Raw genomic sequence first — 18,154 nt, forward strand, 5'->3', positions numbered from 1 at the left:
AAAAACAACATGAACAGTTTCAACTTCTCTTGTTTGTGAAAATAATGAATTACCAATAAGCAAGCACACAAAGTTTATAAATTTTTTTAAAAAATAAGTTGAACAGATTAATGCTTTTGTTTTAATTGTGTTACTCTTCACTGCAGTGTATTGACTTCTTTTTTTAAAACTTGTGTTATTCCTTGAGAGGGAAAGTGGGAGTGGGGGAATCACAATTAGGTCCTGGCAACCAGGCATGGTCCAAAATCTGTCTTACCTATAACCTATGGTGGCTCTTAGTGAGTGAGCCCTAATAGTTAATACTTCTGGTAGTGATGAGGTACTTTTCCTGCCAGCTGATTTTAAGATTTTGGTTCTATCCTGACAGATTATATCTGGGGAAGTACAATTATGTCCAGATGTAAGTGTCATTCATTATAAATGGTCAGAGTAGGAAAAAAGCATTCACATGAGACCATGATGGAACCCACCTTGCCATTGATGGTTGCTTCATATTGAAGTCATTAAAAATGTACATTAGGGAGTTCCCATTGTGGCTCAGTGGTAATGAACCCACCTAGTATCCATGAGGATTCAGTTTGATTCTTGGCCTTGCTCAGTAGGTTAAGGATCTGGCGTTGCCACGAGCTGTGGTGTATGTTGCAGACTCAGCTCGGATCCCCCTTAGCCTGGCCACTAAGGCTCCGATTTGACCCCCAGCCTGGGAATGGGAACTTCCATATGTGGCCCTAGGAAAAAAAAGAAAGAAAGAAAAATAAAAATGTACACTAAAATAAAGAACAGTAGTCAGTATTTTGGGACCTGTTGAACTGGAGGAACCAGTTTTGAGTCTGAAAGCCGTTTGTCCATTTGTTCATTCATTTATTCCACAAGTGTACTTTGAGGCTGGAGCTGCCCTCTTGATGTTCAGAAAGTGAAACAAAATAGACAAATGATATATCATATGTTAATAATGATGAGTGCTATGTAGAAAAATCAAGCAAGGCATGGATGATCCAGAGCGGTGCTGGCAGAGTTCAGTTTTAGAGAGAATGGTCAGGCATAGCCTTTCTGATGAGGTGATACCCGAATCAAGCTCAAAAGGAAATGAGGGACCAGCCATGGGAAGCCAAAGAGCGAGGAGCTTAGAGTCAGCAGGCTGGGTTTCCTCTCTCTTAGTAGTTATGTGACCCTAGCAAGGCCTTTGACGTACCTGTGAAATGGAGACAGAAGGAGCCACAGGCCTGTTTCACAGGGTTTGTGTTTAGCACAAGTGAGACACTTGAGAAAAGCATTTTGGGAAAGAATAACACAGTGCTTCTTACTTCAGGTTTCAGTGTGAAAAGATAAGAGGGTACAAATTAAGGCGTTCCATACCAAAGAGTCTTCTTAAAACAGCCCTTTCATACAGCTTGTGGAGTTATTGAATTGACTTGTCTGCACTAAAGTGTAGAGAACATTCTCCAGAGATGAATTGTTTGATACCGGGGTGTAAAAGATTTATACTCGTCTTTGTTTGCTTTAGTGGTATTACTTGTTTAAGATTTTATATTTGTGCTTTTTTTCCTTTGACATCTTTTTCTTCAACTTTGAGCTTTCCTTTTGTTAAATCAGTTACAGGCCTCTTGACTCTCACTTGAGGCATTTTCTACCCTGTTTCTGTCCTCCCTGATTAATTCATTAAAAACAAAATCCCCAAAACCCCTCTAAGATGAATATTTATCAGTGGAGGGAGGCTCACCACCATCTTTATAAAGTAATTCTAGACTCCAGAACAAATTATTTGCACTGATGTTTATTAAGGACTTAAAGTTGTTTGCCCTGTTTGTTTTTATAGCCAAAGTGAATTTTGCAATAATTGTTAACAATGTTTGAATAGATCTTTATCGTTTACAGAGTACTTCACACACTCACTCACTCACATGGGAACTTTAGCAATCCTAGAGCTAGACAACACGGATGCTGTTGTGCCTTTTTTTTTTTTTTTTTTGTCTTGTCTTTTCATGGCTGCACCTGATGCATATGGAGGTTCCCAGGCTAGGGGTCCAATTAGAGCTACAGTGCCAGTCTACACCACAGCCATAGCAACCTGGGGTTCGCGCCGTGTCTGCGACCTACACCACAGCTCATGACAACGCCGGATCCTTAACCCACTGAGCGAGGCCAGGGATCGAACCCGCATCCTTATGGATGCTAGTTGGGTTTATTACCCACTGAGCCACAACCGAAAGTCCTGTTTTGCCCTTTTAGAGCCCTTTTGTTGTGCCCAGATGAACGAACCTGGGGCTCAGAAAAGAGAATTTAAATTTAGGCCTTTCTGTGATACAAGAAGGAATATGTGAATGGAAAATGCTGAATTGTTTTTAACACTTAAGAATTACTAAAATTATGTGTTTAATAAGTAGATTCAAGAAATGTTGTAGGTGACTCCAGGAAAAGGATCCATAAGTGGTTACTAAAAGCAAGGGCCATGTCCATGATCATTGTGAATGGAGACAGAGGGGGCAAAACTCCTTTTTGTGTCATTGTCAGAAAGAGAGTGAGCCTGGATGCCCTTGGCTCTGATCTGTGCATGAACTACCTTCTTTTCCTTCTCTCTCTTTTTCTTTCTTTCTTTGTCTCTCTCTCTCTTTCTGTCTCGTTGCTTAGACTAACAAACAAGTATCTTTTTTTGTTTCCTTCAGCACAGAAATAAAAGTAACCATAAGCAAATATGAAACTTCTCAAAAATGTGTTGTTTTGGGTTTAAAAGAATGTTTCCTTGGAAAAGACAGTTTTATTTTGATATCAAGGGTCCTGAAGACTCTTAAAATGTCTTTTAAAATATAGTAGAGGCAATAAAAAAAATTAGCTAGGAGCTGTGAAGGCTTAGAAATTATCCAGCTATGGAACCATTGAACTATTTGATCTGGAAAGGACTTTTTTTTTTTTTTTTTGTCTTTTTGGGGCCATACCCATGGCATACGGAGGTTCTCAGGCTAGGGGTCGAATCTGAGCTACAGCTGCCAGCCTATACCACAGCCACAGCAACGCCAGATCAGAGCCTCATCTGCGACCTACACCACAGCTCACGGCAACACCGGATCCTTAACCCACTGAGCGAGGCCAGGGATCAAACACGCAACCTCATGGTTCCTAGTCGGATTCTTTTCCGCTGCCCTATATCGAGAACTCCTGGAAAGGACATTTTAAACAATTTTTCTTCTTTTTTTTCTTTCTTATATCCACATCCATGGCATGTGGAAGTTTGAAGGCCAGGGATTGAATCTGAGCTGCAGCTGTGGATCCAGCAACCCACTGTGCAGGGGCTGGTGGTGCAACCCATACTGGCACAGCAACCTGAGCCACTGAAGTTGGATTCTTAACCCACTGCACCACAGTGGGAACTCCTGGAAAGAACCTTTGAAAAGCTCCAGATTCCAGCTCATGAGAGGCTCCTTTGTCCTCTGTGGCACCCTTGCCATCCTGATGGGATCCACCTACCCCCTCCATTGCCTCTTCTGGTTCTGGAGGCCTCCAACTGCCTCAGGAATAATCCATTGCCTGAAGACTCTGTGATTCCACTTATATGAGATACCTTACCTCGATGACTCAGACTCATGGAGACAGAAAGTAGAAGGACAGTTACCTTGGGCTGGGAGAGTGGGGAGTTAGTATTTAGTGGGGACAGAGTGTCACTTTGGTAAGATGAAGTTCTGGAGACCTATGGCAGTTGTGCAACATCATGAAAATACTTAACGTTCCTGAACTGTGTACTTAAAAATGGTTGGAGTTCTCTGGTGGCTTCAGTGGGTTGGGTATCTGACATTGTCAGTGCTGTGGCATGGTTCAGTCCCTGGTCTAGGAACTTCTGCATGAGGCAGGCGCTGCCAAAAAAAAAAAAAGGAAGGAAGGAAGAAAGAAAGAAGAAAAAAAATGGTTAAGATGGTAGATTTTATATTATATACATTTTACCACAATGTAAAAAATAAAGAAGTAAGAAAAAAAAAAAGCCCATTTTGTTGCTGGACAGCTCTGTTGGAAAGTTAGAGATTCTAAAATGACTCCTTTTGGGGCTTGGAGAGCAAATCTAACCCCTCCCTGAATGACACCCAGTGTGTCCCCTCCCAGCAGTCTCTTTCCAGCGAATTAACCACAGTTCTTTCAATAGGTCATTTTTGTTTTACAGTTTATTTGAGTCATGATCAAGATAAGGACTATACATTGTAATTGGCTGATAAGCCTTTTAAATCTCTCTTAATCTCTTGGTTCTTCTTCCATATCTGTTTTTCTCTCTTACTCCCTCTCTCACTCTGTCTCCCTTTTAATTTATTTGTTGAAGAAATTGGGTCACTTGTCCTTGGAGTTTTGCTACTTGCATCCCCCTGCTATATGTACCTCTGCTCTCTGTATTTCCTGTGAATCAGTAATTGGATTGAGATACTTTATCTTATAAAGGTGTAATCCAACAATAATAGTAATTCATTCTAGACCCTTCTTTGAGAGTACCACCAACTTTTTGTTTGGGAAATTGTAAACATTGAACGAATAATTGGAAAAATTGAATGAGTAATGTAAGGAACACTCGTGTATCTTTACACGGATTTAGCAGCCATTAAAATTTGCCACATTTGCTCCCCCCCTGCCCCCCGTCTGTTTGCGCGTGCGTGTGTGCGCACGCGCGCGCACACGCACACGCACACACACACAGGTTTCCCCCACCCCCACATCATTTGAACTCAAGTTATAGACATCGTGATGCTTTACTCCAAAACATTTCAGCACGTAACTCCTAAGAACAACTCCCTATATAATTAAAATGTAGTTTATATATTGTCTGCTCTTTGGTGCATATTTCCCTAATTATCCAAATAACGTTCTTCATAGCTGTGGGTATCTTTAAAAATTCAGAATCTAGGCAAAGATCAAATTGTATATAGTTTTCATGCCCCTTTAGTCACCTAAATTGGTTCTACCCTTTTTTTGGATCTCATATGACATTGACATTTTTTGAAGAGTCCAGGCTAGTTGTCTTATAGAAAGAATGTCCCTAAATTTGGATTTGCCTGATTGTCATCTTAAGATTAGATTCGGGGTAGATGTTTCCAGTGAGAACACTGTATCAGCAGTGCTGAGTCCTTCATTGTCACACTCGGAAAGCCTTTTGTCCCGTAATGGCTGATAGGTTTGATCTCTTGGTTAAAGGAGTGTCTACTAGATTTTTCCATTATAGTGGAACCCCACTGTAATTAATAAATAATCTACAGCATTTAGAGGTTGCTTTTTTAATAGTTTTAAAAACATATGCCATTGGTCATGGGAGAAACTGGATGGAAAAGATCCTGAGCATATTAGTAAAGACTTATTACTGCTGGTGGAAAGATAATTTTTTAAACATTTGTTTTTCTTGAGAGAGGACAGAAGAGGAGTGGGGGTGGTAAAGGTGAGAAGTGGGCTTTAGTGAGGTCAACTTGTTTGAATCCCAGCTCCATACTTGAACCTATGCTGCTTTAGAAAAGAGGTAACGCACGTCTCAAATCCTCAGTTTCTCTCCTACAGTGGGCATGATAATACACATTTCTGATGGGATTGTTGAGATAATGAGTAGTGAATGAGTGGCCTCTAGCCTAGCAGCTGCCTCAGGACCATTACATGGAAGGTGAGGAAGAAATGCTTTGTGAACTCTTTGCAGAGTTAAAACCCATCCATGAGCATCCATTCTTGAGCTTAGATTGAAATATTCAGGCATGTTGATAAGAAAATGTGATCAACACATTAGGTTTCTTTGGGAAGCGTCAAAGGAATTCAGAATTGGGAGTGTTTGGTTCCATTTTCAGACCTCTTAAATATGATTTGTCTGTAGTGGACTTTTGTGGAATTGAGTCGCCATTTATTCAAACCTCTTTCTGACTGCAATCCATTTTAATCTATTACCAGGGATTATTTTCTGAAACAGTTTATATGTAGTCTGATTCAGAATAGTGAATCATAATAATTCTGTGACCCATTTACATGCATTACTGTAAAAGTTTCATTTCATACAAGTGACAATTTTTTAAAGTTAATTAGACTTGGCTGTACTGAGGTTAGCAAAAAAGTGCTTTGAATTATCAATAATTCAGCAGGGCAGACATTTCTGTATAATGCAGTGGTTTTATAGAGTATTGTGAGATAGTTATCCCTAAAATAAATGGTTGTGAGCATACATCAGCATGGTGGGGCTCGCTTGAATGTGGCGTGAAGTGATACCATCTATGCTTTCTATTATTGAGCAGAGTGTGGGACATCAGTCTTTCTGGCCATGAACTACTCGCAACCTTTGTCCTTTGTGTTACCTTTAGTTAAAAACGAAAAATGAGCATGAATGCTGGCGGATGGCCACGTCTTTCTTACAGCTACAAATTCATCCGGGAAAGAAAAATGGGATTGCAGATTTGGATTTGTTTCATTGCATGAATGATATGTGACATTTTGTAAATTATTTATCACTGCAAGGATGGCAGCAATGGCTGGAGCATTGTTATATCAAATGAAAGCAGGAATCCCATTAGTACAAGGACTGGATTTTAGCTAGAATCTATCAGGGGAATGTTGTCACTTGAAAACCAGATTGTTCTTTTAATTGCTATTTAAAGGAACAAAAGTGTTCCCAAGGTACTGCCATTGAGCAGTTACGAGTAATAACTATGGATCCATAATTATGCAGTGCTGATTATCTGGCATTTAAAAAATTGTGGCAGAAGTCAGTGACCAATTTGTTGTAGCTTGTCTTTTTGGGTTTTTCTAGTACAGTGTTTTATATATTCTGCTTTTTAACTAGGGCTACAAAAATACATTTGCATAGTCATCTCAGAAAGTAGAGCCCATGCATATTAAAAGAACAAATGAAACCAGAAATAAGGGTAAGATAATGAAAGCTTACATTGTAGAAAGAAATTAGCAGTTATATTGAACAGTTTTGCAAATGCTTGGTCATAAGATGCATTCTGGTTTTTGATGCCATGTTGCATTAAACCAAGACTTTTTTTGGAATCATTGTAACCATTTGAAATATTATCTTAGAGATAAGGGACTTTTAACTAGTGTATATTTCTTTCATTTATTCTTTCATATATTCAAAAATTATATATGTAATTATATATATATATATTCTTTTAGCTTTTTTGTCTCTTTAGGGCCGCACCTGCGGCATATGGAGGTTCCCAGGCTAGGGGTTGAATTAGAGCTGTAGCCACCAGCCTACACCACAGCCACAGCAACACAGGATCCGAGACGTGTCTGTGACCTACATCACAGCTCACGGCAACACCATCCTTAACCCACTGAGCAAGGCCAGGGATTGAACCCGGGTGTTCACGGATGCTAGTCGGGTTCATTAACCACTGAGCCATGATGGGGATCTGCTATTCAAGTATATTTTTTATTTAGTTAGCAGATAAATTTTGAGTGCCTCCTATACCTACATGTATCAGGCAATGTATCAGGTATTTGGAATAGAGTGGCTGAACAAATGAGGTTTATTCTCTGCAGATATGTTTAGAAAGTTAGGCCTAGCGAGATCTTGTTTTTAATTTACATTAAAAAAAAAAAGAACATTTGTGATCATGCTACACTTTCTTGCCCTGAATTTTTGATTCATGAGATTCAAATGTAAATACATTATAGTTACATTCAGATGGCTAGCAGACAACGTGTGTGTGAAGCTTGGAATATGCAGTAAAATTTTAGTCTTCATACAGTTGGGCTGTTCAAAATAATGTGACCAGATCTGTAGGCACAGTCAACTATTCATATGGATGGGAATACTAGTGTTGCTGGTAGTCATAAATAACAATGGAGACACTAAAATGTATGCAGATTTATACATTGTTAAAAGCAGTTTCCTTAGTGAGAGTTAAAGGGGAGCTAGGGGGTTAGACAAATGTTTTGTTGTTTCTTTTTTTAAAGTGGGAATGAGAGTTTATCTCCTTTGTGTGCCGTGGTATGGTTTGCTTTTGAAGATCTTGGTGCCAGAAGGGCCTTGTTAATAGTCTTTTGATCATCTCAAGTGATCCTACAGAATTTTAAATTTCTTGCTTAGCTCTAACACTGTTATCATGTCACCTAAAAACATAGCAATATTATATGTCAGATATTTAATCAATGAATACTAGTAACGTGTACTAAAACATTTGATAAAGTTTGGTTGAACAGTCTGATCTAACTAGGTGATGTTAGCAGACTGTAATAGGGAATAGATGAATCAATTTACTGTAGGCGTATAGTATATGGGAATGATTGAGATTTCGAATGAATTCTTGATGTTCATTTCAGGAAGGTTATGTAACATATAAAGGTTTTAAATTTCATTGGCTTAGTAAAAATTACTTCCGAATCTTATATATTACATTTAAATGCATTATTCAGGCAATACTTTATATCAAATAATTTGAGAGTGTTTTTTTTATTAGCAAAAAATGTTAGGCTGAATACCTTATTTCAGTAGTTTTTCTTTGGTAAAGAAATGTATAAGGAGCTTTTGATTTTTTTAAAAGAAGCTTTTGATTTTAATGTTTCATGTTTAATTTTGAAATGGAAAACTAATGGTGTTTTTTCATTTCAATTTTGTCACAGCCCCGTGCCGATCCCATTCCAATATGTAGCTTCTGTCTGGGGACAAAAGAATCAAATCGTGAAAAGAAACCAGAAGAACTCCTTTCTTGTGCAGATTGTGGCAGTAGCGGTAAGTTAGTATTTTTTATATGTGTGTACAGTGACTCCCTATTATGGTTACATGGATTTCTCTGTCAAAACAATACTTGTTATTTAAAGCAATTATTTGGTAATAGTGTAAATTTTAAATTTAAAAAGTAAGCGTAGGTAGGGGAGGGATAAGTGTGAGTGTATTATTAGCACTGTCAGAAAAAAATGTTATGTGGAGTTCCTGTCGTGGCGCAGCGAAAACGAGTCTGACTAGGGACCATGAGGTTGCAGGTTCGATCCCTGGCCTCGCTCAGTGGGTTAAGGATCCAGCATTGCCGTGGGCTATGGTGTAGGTTGCAGATGCAGCTTGGATCCCATGTTGCTGTGGCTGTGGCATAGGCCGGCAGCAACAGCTCCAATTGGACCCCTAGCCTGGGAACCCCCATGTGCCACTGGTGCAGCCCTGAAAAGACAAAAAAAAAAAAAAAAAAAAAAAAAGAAAGAAAAAATGTTGGGTTTGTATTAATATTTTAAATTAAACTTTGTTATCATACTAGCATTGATAATTCAGTGTGGAGTATTCCACATTGCAGGTAAATTCAAGCCAGAGAATTCTAAACTTTCAAGCTGAATACACTAGAACCACTTGTTTTCTATAACCTGAAGTCTCAACTATGTAATGGACATTTAAGAGATATTTGACTTGGAATATATAGTGTTTCAGGTCCTGACACCTACTGGTGAAATTTAGTATTACAGCCCGGCTCTGTGTGACCGACTGAAAGGCATGGACAGTGTTCTGGAAACTGCAATGATAGAATCAAAAAGTCATCAGGCATTCATCAAAATCATATTGCCCAGAATAAGATAGGAAAAGGGTGGTCTTTGTAGAAGGTGATATTGAAATCAAGGATGTGCTGGGTAGGGGCACTGGGCCACTGGCAATTTGCAGTACCCAAGATGCTTTCAAGGATACTGTCACCTCTGCCTTTTTCTCAGCATAGGATTTTAAGACCGCACCTCCAGGTTTAAAATGGAAATTAAAAGTCAAATTGTGCTTACATTAAAAGAATTTTTCTTAACCATCCAGTCTTCCTTCTTGTTAAGCAGGTGGTAAGTTGCCTAGGTGAAATGTATTTGGTTATATGTATGTATGTATGTACATACACATGTACTCATACATATATACGTACACACACACTTACATATATATGTGTGTGTGTGTATATCTCAATAAAGCGAGTGGTACTTACTGGGTTTTTAAAAATTAATCTCTGTGTTAATCTTTAAATTTCCCTCTCCCAGCCTACTGAACGCCCCCCCCCCGTGTTATTTTAAAATTAATTACCAAGTATTTCTCTAGTTATAGTTAATTCTTTAAAAAAAAAAAAAAAGAATCTGCAAAGCACAATAGCATACTCTCAGTTAGGAAGTCAATACGGTATAGTGGTTAAGAGAACTAGAGAGCCAGCCATCGCTCCACTATCTTGAATGAGTTACTTAACCATTCTAAGCCTCAGTTTCCTCATTAGAAAACTAGAGATCGTGGTAGCACCTACCTCTTGGGTTGTATGGAAGTTAAAGGAGGGAAAGAACACTAGTAAATAGCCTAACTCAGGGTCTACAGCAACTCGGGTAAGTGTACCATAAATGTCGGCTGTTAGGTTTTTGAGCATGTTTGATACTGTTGTCCTTGATTGCTGAAAGTAATTTAAAATCTTATCATTTATGACAGCTGCTTGATGGTTGGATAGAGGAAATGTTTCACACTGAGGCATGACACTGTTGTGTAATGATTCTTCCTCTTCCTAGGAAGCTTAACTTGATAGACCCTAAATGATTCTGCAGCTTTCAGGACCTGACTAGGAGGGGAGAGCCTTGGAAATAAGATATTGCAGACTCTGTCTGAGAAATGCTTTCTGACAGTCTTTTTGATAGGCTTTACAGATTCATTAAAACTCTTTCACCTGCCTGTGGTTATCGTGGATAGTGACAAAAGGGCATGGAAACATTATCTGTGTGTTCAGTTTAATAAATTTCAATCCTATAGTCTCCTTATAAATTTCAATCCTATAGTCTCCTTGCTTTATCCTGTTGAGGTAGTGCCTCACTCATCAGTTCTGACTCTCTGGTTATCTTTTGGGTTTTCCCATGAGGCTCATTCTGAATGAATTATTGTTTTGTGTGACTGCCTGATCAGTTTAGTGGTGTTTACTTGGCTTGGGTTTACCCTTTGTGATTTTTAAGGTGGTCCCTTAAAAACGTTCTTAACTGTTTTATTTCTTGAGTATCTGTTTGTCTGGGTGCCTAGACAGATTAAAGACATACTTAAATCTGGGAAGAAAAGTTCCCTTCATATATTTCCTTACATCTGGTGATACACTTACTGAGTTGATAAGAGATTGCTATCTTCTAGATCATAACTTCAAGGCCTCTTTCACAGGGTATAAAGGTGTAATTCTAAACAGGGAGATCTTAGATTTTCTGATGTAACCAATCTCCCATAGTCTTTCCCAGACTGAAGGGCTGCCAAAGGAGAGGTTTGGTCTCCTTTATACTTTGAGGTCACTTAAATTATTTCCCTCCTTGAAGTTTCTTACTTTGCCAGGGTGCGTAAGTGTAGTGTTGTATTTTCTCGTTTCCAAAATAATCTCTTATTTTCGCTTTTAACAAATAGAGAAGAAGGGGTTGAAGATGGTGTTTAAAAGACTAATGTCTAGAGTCATTTTGTGAGCCAGTTTTCCCCCCTCCCTTCAAGTAGAAGGAAGGAGCCAGAGACTTTGGAGTTGAGGTATGGGTCATGGCAGAAATTCAAGCCCTGGGGTCATCATGTCCCTTTGTTCGGGATACGGGATGGCTCAGAGTGCTTCTCTGGATTCCGCAATGTGATCTGGCTCTAGTGTTAAGGTTCACTTAATCTTCCCTTGAATGTACTGTGCCATTCTGGACTTAGCTACTTTAGTTAAAAAGACAAAAAATCCCCAAAAACATTGTTCCTGGAGTTCCCGTCGTAGCTCAGCGGAAACGAATCTGACTAGTATCCGTGAGGATGCAGGTTCGATCCCTGGCCTTGCTCCGTGGGTTAAGGATCCAGCATGGCTGTGAGCTGCAGTGTAGGTTGCAGACGCAGCTTGGATCTGGTGTTGCTGTGGCTGTGGTGTAGGCTGGCAGCTACAGCTCTAATTCAACCCCTAGCCTGGGAACCTCCATATGCTGCAGATGCGGCCCTCAAAAAAAAAAAAAAACCCAAAAAAAACCCACGTTGTTCCTAACTTGAGGAAATGCACTGAAGACATTTACTTCACCTAGGGGATCACAAAAGTGGACTTTGTTATTTTCTGGTCTTTAAACAGAAGGATCAAAGTAAAATATGGTTCTTCTTAGAGAGCTTGGCTGGGGGAGTACTTGTAGATATCATGCTCTGTTGTGAGAGGTTGGTGATTATAGGGAAAAAAGAATAAAATAAGCTAGCCTGGCCCAACAGTATCCTCCAATAATGATGGGAGCCCTGTCGTCATGCTTCAGTCGAGCTTCTCAAGTGGGAATTACAGAGTGGCTGGTACCCCTGGTCGGCCTTATGGAAGTGGCCACTGTCTCATACTCCAAAGAGTCCATTGATTCTAGGATTGAGTTGAAACTGTTTGTAGTGATCAAAGGAATCCCTAATGTAAGATGTTTCTGTGAAAAAAATACCCATGACAGTATAAAACCCAAAAAAAGGAAATACAGATGGCAGCCCATAAGGAGAATCATTCTTTTTGTTTTGTTTTTTGTTTTTTGTCTTTTTGCTATTTCTTGGGCCGCTCCCTTGGCATATGGAGGTTCCCAGGCTAGGGGTCCAATCGGAGCTGTAGCCACTAGCCTACGCCAGAGCCACAGCAACGCGGGATCCGAGCCGCGTCTGCAACCTACACCACAGCTCACAGCAACGCCGGATCGTTAACCCACTGAGCAAGGGCAGGGACCGAACCCGCAACCTCATGGTTCCTAGTTGGATTCGTTAACCACTGCGCCACGACGGGAACTCCAGGAGAATCATTCTTAAGTGTGTTTCCCATATGTGCCTGTTGGGTTTTAGTCACCTCTATCTCAAGTACCATTTGTATGATGTCACATTTACACACTGCTTAGATTTCACAGACCTAAGTAATAAGTGTTTCCTTCTGCTTACATCATAAAGTAAAGCCAATTAGAAATTTCTCTGTTTTTAAGATGGCTCAGTGCCGCAAATGGGCAATATTTTCTTTAACTCTGTTTTTCCTGCTAAGAGTTCTTTTGAAAAAATAATTCGAGTTTGCAGGTGGTAAGAACGTGAAGTGAGGTCCATAGTGCAAGGGCCACAAATACGATGTTACAGTCCTTTTCTGCTTGCTGGCTGTGTAACTGCACCTTTATACATTTGTAAAATTTGGAGGGTGACCTCTGCATTCTGCATCCACAGAGCTGTATGAGGATCCAGCAAGTTAATGATATGAAGATTATCAGTAACTATAAAACATTACACAAACATGAAGGATCATTTGAACCACTAATTCGAATGTGAGAATCATCATAGAGGCTTCAGGTCTATGGAAGTGTTGGGACTAGGACGTGATTTTTACTTGACTTTCATGGATCAGCCTACTTTGAAATTAACACTGTTATATTCTCTTTGCCTCATTAAGACCAAATTATCTTTAATTAGCTTCACATAAGTATTAGATATTATACCAAATGAAATTTTGTGTCTGCTGCTCAGATTGCTGGGTGGTTAAATCTTACTTACAGATGAGTTGTGTGCATGTGTGTTTTCAAATTAGCAAATCTAAGATAAGTGCACAGTTCAAAAATTACAGCATCATTTTAAGTGGAAGCTCATTGAAACTGGATATAAAAAGGCTGCTGTGATGCAGCTGGGAGAGCGGGAAGATCACCTTTGTGGAGTAAAGAGACGGGGGCGTCCAATATCAGTCAGTCCACCCCCAAGAGACCTGAAGCCTCTCCTGGATTTGTCTTTATTTGTGTGTTAACCCTGAACAAAGCTTGCCTGCCCTCTGCTCCCAGAGTGTGCTGGTAGGTATATGTATATGGGTGTACAGGTATATACATTTTTTTGTCTTTTGAGGGCTGCACTCGAAGCATATGGAGGTTCTGAGGCTAGGGGTCCAATCGGAGCTGTGGCTGTCGGCCTACACCACAGCCACAGCAGTGCCGGATCTGAGCCATGTCTGTGACCTACACCACAGCTTACAGCAATGCCGGATCCTTAACTCACTGATCAAGGCCAGGATCTAGCCCGCAACCTCATGGATTCTAGTTGGGTTTGTTAACCACTGAGCCATGACGGGAACTCCCCATATTTTTTTAAATGACTCCATTTCTTAAGGTCACTGTGAGAAAATGCCCTAGGGATTGGTTTAGTCATCCTCTTTCACATTGACTGGTCACAGACTGAATAAGTTTGGAAGAAGACAGATGAATAGAAAGAAACCCAGAGGTGGAATCCAAAGAGGAATAGACAGGGAGAGAAGGGGAAGGGTTGGGGAGCCCCACCCTCCAGAAGCCCAAAGCTGGATGCCTATCATCCAAGCAGAGAAACAGGAAGCAGAAGCCTTGCTTCTGGCCTTCTTCATTTCTTTAAAATTGTGCTGGTATGATTAACAGTGACCTACGTGTATCTACTTTGTCAAAATTGATTGGACGTTTTCCAGTCTGTACCAAATACTCCTCAGCCATACTTGACTTGTTAGGAAACTTTTTCCTTGAAATGTTTTCTTCCTTTGGCTTCTGTGACTACACTTCTCTCTACACTTCTACATCTTTTGTTAGCTCCTTTGCCTCTGTTCATCCCTTTGATGTTTCTTCAAGCTTCTGTCCTTGGCCCTATGTTTTCTCACTTCACTTCTTAGCTTCTACTGAGTTCCAAACCCTTAGATATAAACGCATCCAGAACTTTTCTACTTGACACACCATAGGCTCCTCAGAGTTAATATCCAAAACGGTTTATAAACCTTATACTGCTCTTTCCCCCGCCCCAAAACAACCATCACAATCATAACAACAGATATCTCAGCAAACAAACAACATCCTGCTTCTCCTCAGGGGGTTCCCATTTCAACAGATGGCACACCACCAGCTTACTCATTCAGTTCCACAAGCCATCCTCTGTCCTGTGCTCTTAGAGCAAGGAATCACCTAAAGTGCATCAACTGTATGTCCTAACATATGTCCTACACCCTCACATACCCACAGCCCACACCAGACCCACTCAGAGCTGCTATGATCGTAACCTAACGTTAATCTTGACCCTCTGTTCCCCCATACCACAGCCTAAGTTACTTTTTAAAATTGTAAATCTAATCACATAGTGTTTTAATGGCCACCAGTTACCCTTAGGAAAAATCCAAGCCCAAAACGCTCTTCTGGGTCAGGCACCTGAGGCCCCTGCTCCACTGAACTGGCCCCTTCACATGAGTTATGTTAAGCCTCTTTCCTCTCCTTGAGTGTTACCATATTCTCTTCTCCCTCTGCACACGTTCTCTTCCCCTTGCCCTGTGCCCCTCTGCTCCCACCTAATCCCACCAGTCCTTTGGGTCTCTTCTTCAGGAGAGCCTTCCTCTCATCTCCTGTCGGATTCACCCATACGTCTAAACCACCCCATCCTAATTCTTGCTGAATGGTTGTCTTTGCTGCTAGACGATGTGATCTGAAATGTCTGTCCTTTTCCTCACTGTGTCTCAAATGGACAGATGGTTGGGCACATAGCCAGTCTGAGGGACCCAGTGCCTTGAGTCTTTAATAGTTTTCCATTGCTGCTGTAATAAATTACCTCAAAATTGTTGACAGAACTCAGTTCCTTGCATATGCAGGGCTGAGACCCCGTTTTCTTGTTGTCAGGTGAACAGCATTGCCTGCTTCTAATGGACACCCATTTTACTTGACTCGTGCCCCCACCCTTTCTTCCATCTTCATTGTTAGCGGAGCTGGGTGGAGTCCCCAGTTCTGAACCTCTCCTCCTTTTCCTTTCGTCTCATCTTTCTGACTCAGCTGGAAGAGTCTTTGCTTTTAGGTCCCCACAATTAGGTTGGGCCTACCAGATAATTCAGGATGATTTCCCCGTCTCAAGGCCTATACCTTTAGACACATTTGCAAAGTCTCTTTGGCCATGTCAGCTAATATATTTACAAATTATAGGGATTACAATACAGACATTCTTGGGGGTGATTATTCTGACTACAGAGCTCATGGTTTTCTCCCCCACAGTACTTATTCCAAAACTTATTTCTACTGGTTTATTGGTACTCGTTTAATTTTAAACGGTGCATCTTTGGTTTTGCTAGATAAAACTGTTACAAGCTACCAGTGCTTAATATGTGCTTGTAATAAGAATGAATGAGTGAGTGAATACCTCTCATCAGCTAAGTTGCAAACCACAAAAGTAAAAAACTCTAGAAAGATAAACCACCATGAATTGTGTCAGCAGAGAAAACCCGAATTTTAGAGGAAATTGATAGTTTATGGAATGGCTAAATGGGACTTAAGGAATTGTGTTATCCATAGCATTGTTGTCCTTTATCTAATTACAGTAGAGTGTGTAGTAGTATACCAAGACGCAGTTACAGTCTTTGGTGTTATTTTTAAGTCGGCTGTGAGAAAATAAAATGGAAATGTTTCTTCATCTGTCAGCATCCTTTACAGAATCATAGAAATTTTGAGCTGGAAGGGATCTATGGCCAGTTCTCTTGAGCTAATAAATAAAGGTAAGATTGCTGCCTAAAGAATAGATAGGCTGAAGCTTTTAGAATTTGGTAGGATAGCCTAAATGATAATAGTTGAGGTGTAATATTCCTTAAAGTGAGGGAAAGCAATGAGGAAGAATATTCCTTGCTCTTGACTGAAAGTGACTGAAATCCGTAACTTTCAAAATGTGTAATTAATTATTAAAGTAAGTATTTTTCATAGGATATCTGTGAGAATAAATAGTAAGCTGTAATATGATCTGAATTACCTTAGTTACTGAATATTAAGCTACAAAGTACAAAAGCAGATTTTAATGTAGAGAAAAATTTAGTGCATGAAATTGAGGTCATATGTGCTAGTGATGTATGACTTACAGGAAGTAATAAAAAGGGGAAAAAAGAGAAGTAAATGGTATACTTTTAAGCTGATGGGACTCATTTTAAGGGTGGAATTTAAATTACCTTTCTTTAAAACTTGGGTTTTTACCCCACCCCCCTCACTATGTAAGGGGGGAAAAAAAACCTGATCAAAGTAGGTCTTCCCCTCCCCCTTTGGAGTATATGTCCTAACCTCGTGACAAAGCAAGCTGTCTTTGTTTGCTGTTTCTGAGCAGAAAGAGGTGATTGATACCATTTTTATATATTTAACACCCCCACCCCCATTCATTTGAATGAGAGAAGCCCTTGTGAAAGAACAGTGTCACAGGTTAAATGCATCTGCCTGGGAGCCTCTCCTGCCTGAGGTCATAATCCTGTGACAACATTTTATTTGCTCAACATCTTAAATACAGATGTTTAGGTTTTGGATTTTTTTTTTTTAAACCCAGTAATAGTGTGCTTTTATTAATGGTATTGATGATTGATTTTGAATGTTTTTACTTCAAAAAGCCAAATCTCCTGGTGGGTGGAATTTTATGAAGCACCTGTTAAGCTTTAGGGAGGAGGACCTTTTTGGCAGGAACCCAAAGTACATATTTAAACAATGAGCCTGCCAAAGTCAGGAAATTATAAAACAGTTTTGAAATTGCAGATTCTGCTATTCTGCCTTTTTTTTTTTATTTTTTTTTATTACCCCTCAGGTTTCTTTTGCAGCTTGGTTATAAGTTCTTTCACATGGGATTTACTAATGTTCTTACTATTTTAAGGCCAGAGTTAGAAAAATAAAATCAGGTTTGGAAGTCTCAGGTTTATGTGATAAAAGACCATCAGATTTTAAACTGAACTGCCTTCCAGAGACGCTAGGCTCGCATTCCGCAAACCTTTCGGAGTGATCTATTTACTCAGAGTAGCGTGGCTGGCTTCCTTGAATGACATTGCTCTTCGGGGTGTCCGGGTTTTCCTCTGTGAGGTGATAGCTGCTAGGTGAAAAGTGTGCCGCCCAAAACAGTGTGGGAAAGGTGACCCTCAGAAAAATGGGTCATACTTGCTGAGGATATGCTTCTTGTCATATTCCATTTAGCTTGGCTCTTCCAACTTCTTTACTTTCAAATTCACTGTTTCTGCTCCTACTTAACAGAATTTAAGTTCAGGAACCCAAGGGCAAGTTGGCAATTGTTTCTTCTTTGTATATCCCAGCCATGGGCCATTCTTGGTATGCCATTGGATTCTTTTTCTTTTCTGCATTTGTTTGTTATGTTAAGCAACCCCAGATTTGTATTTAGTTAACTGTTGTTTTAAGTTTTATGATTTCATTATACACAGAGAGCAGGGAATGTTTGAATTTCCACACTCACCTCACAGTCTGGCAAACCAGAAAACTTTGAGGTAGATGGTGCTTGATGAAGATGCTGAGGGCG

General features: G+C 39.9%; 1 protein-coding gene across 11 annotated transcripts in view; it reads left to right on the forward strand.

The window, feature by feature from the left end:
* KAT6B (lysine acetyltransferase 6B) overlaps positions 1–18,154 on the forward strand; it is a 206,885-nt gene that overhangs the window by 131,381 nt on the left and 57,350 nt on the right. For all 11 annotated transcript variants that reach the window (XM_021072870.1, XM_013983356.2, XM_021072866.1 and 8 more), the window contains exon 4: positions 8,572–8,680. In XM_021072870.1, coding sequence (XP_020928529.1) covers positions 8,572–8,680 — 109 coding nt within the window. The remainder of the gene's footprint in view (positions 1–8,571; positions 8,681–18,154) is intronic.

The sequence above is a fragment of the Sus scrofa genome, chromosome 14 (assembly GCF_000003025.6).
Source record: "Sus scrofa isolate TJ Tabasco breed Duroc chromosome 14, Sscrofa11.1, whole genome shotgun sequence".
NCBI lineage: Eukaryota > Metazoa > Chordata > Mammalia > Artiodactyla > Suidae > Sus > Sus scrofa.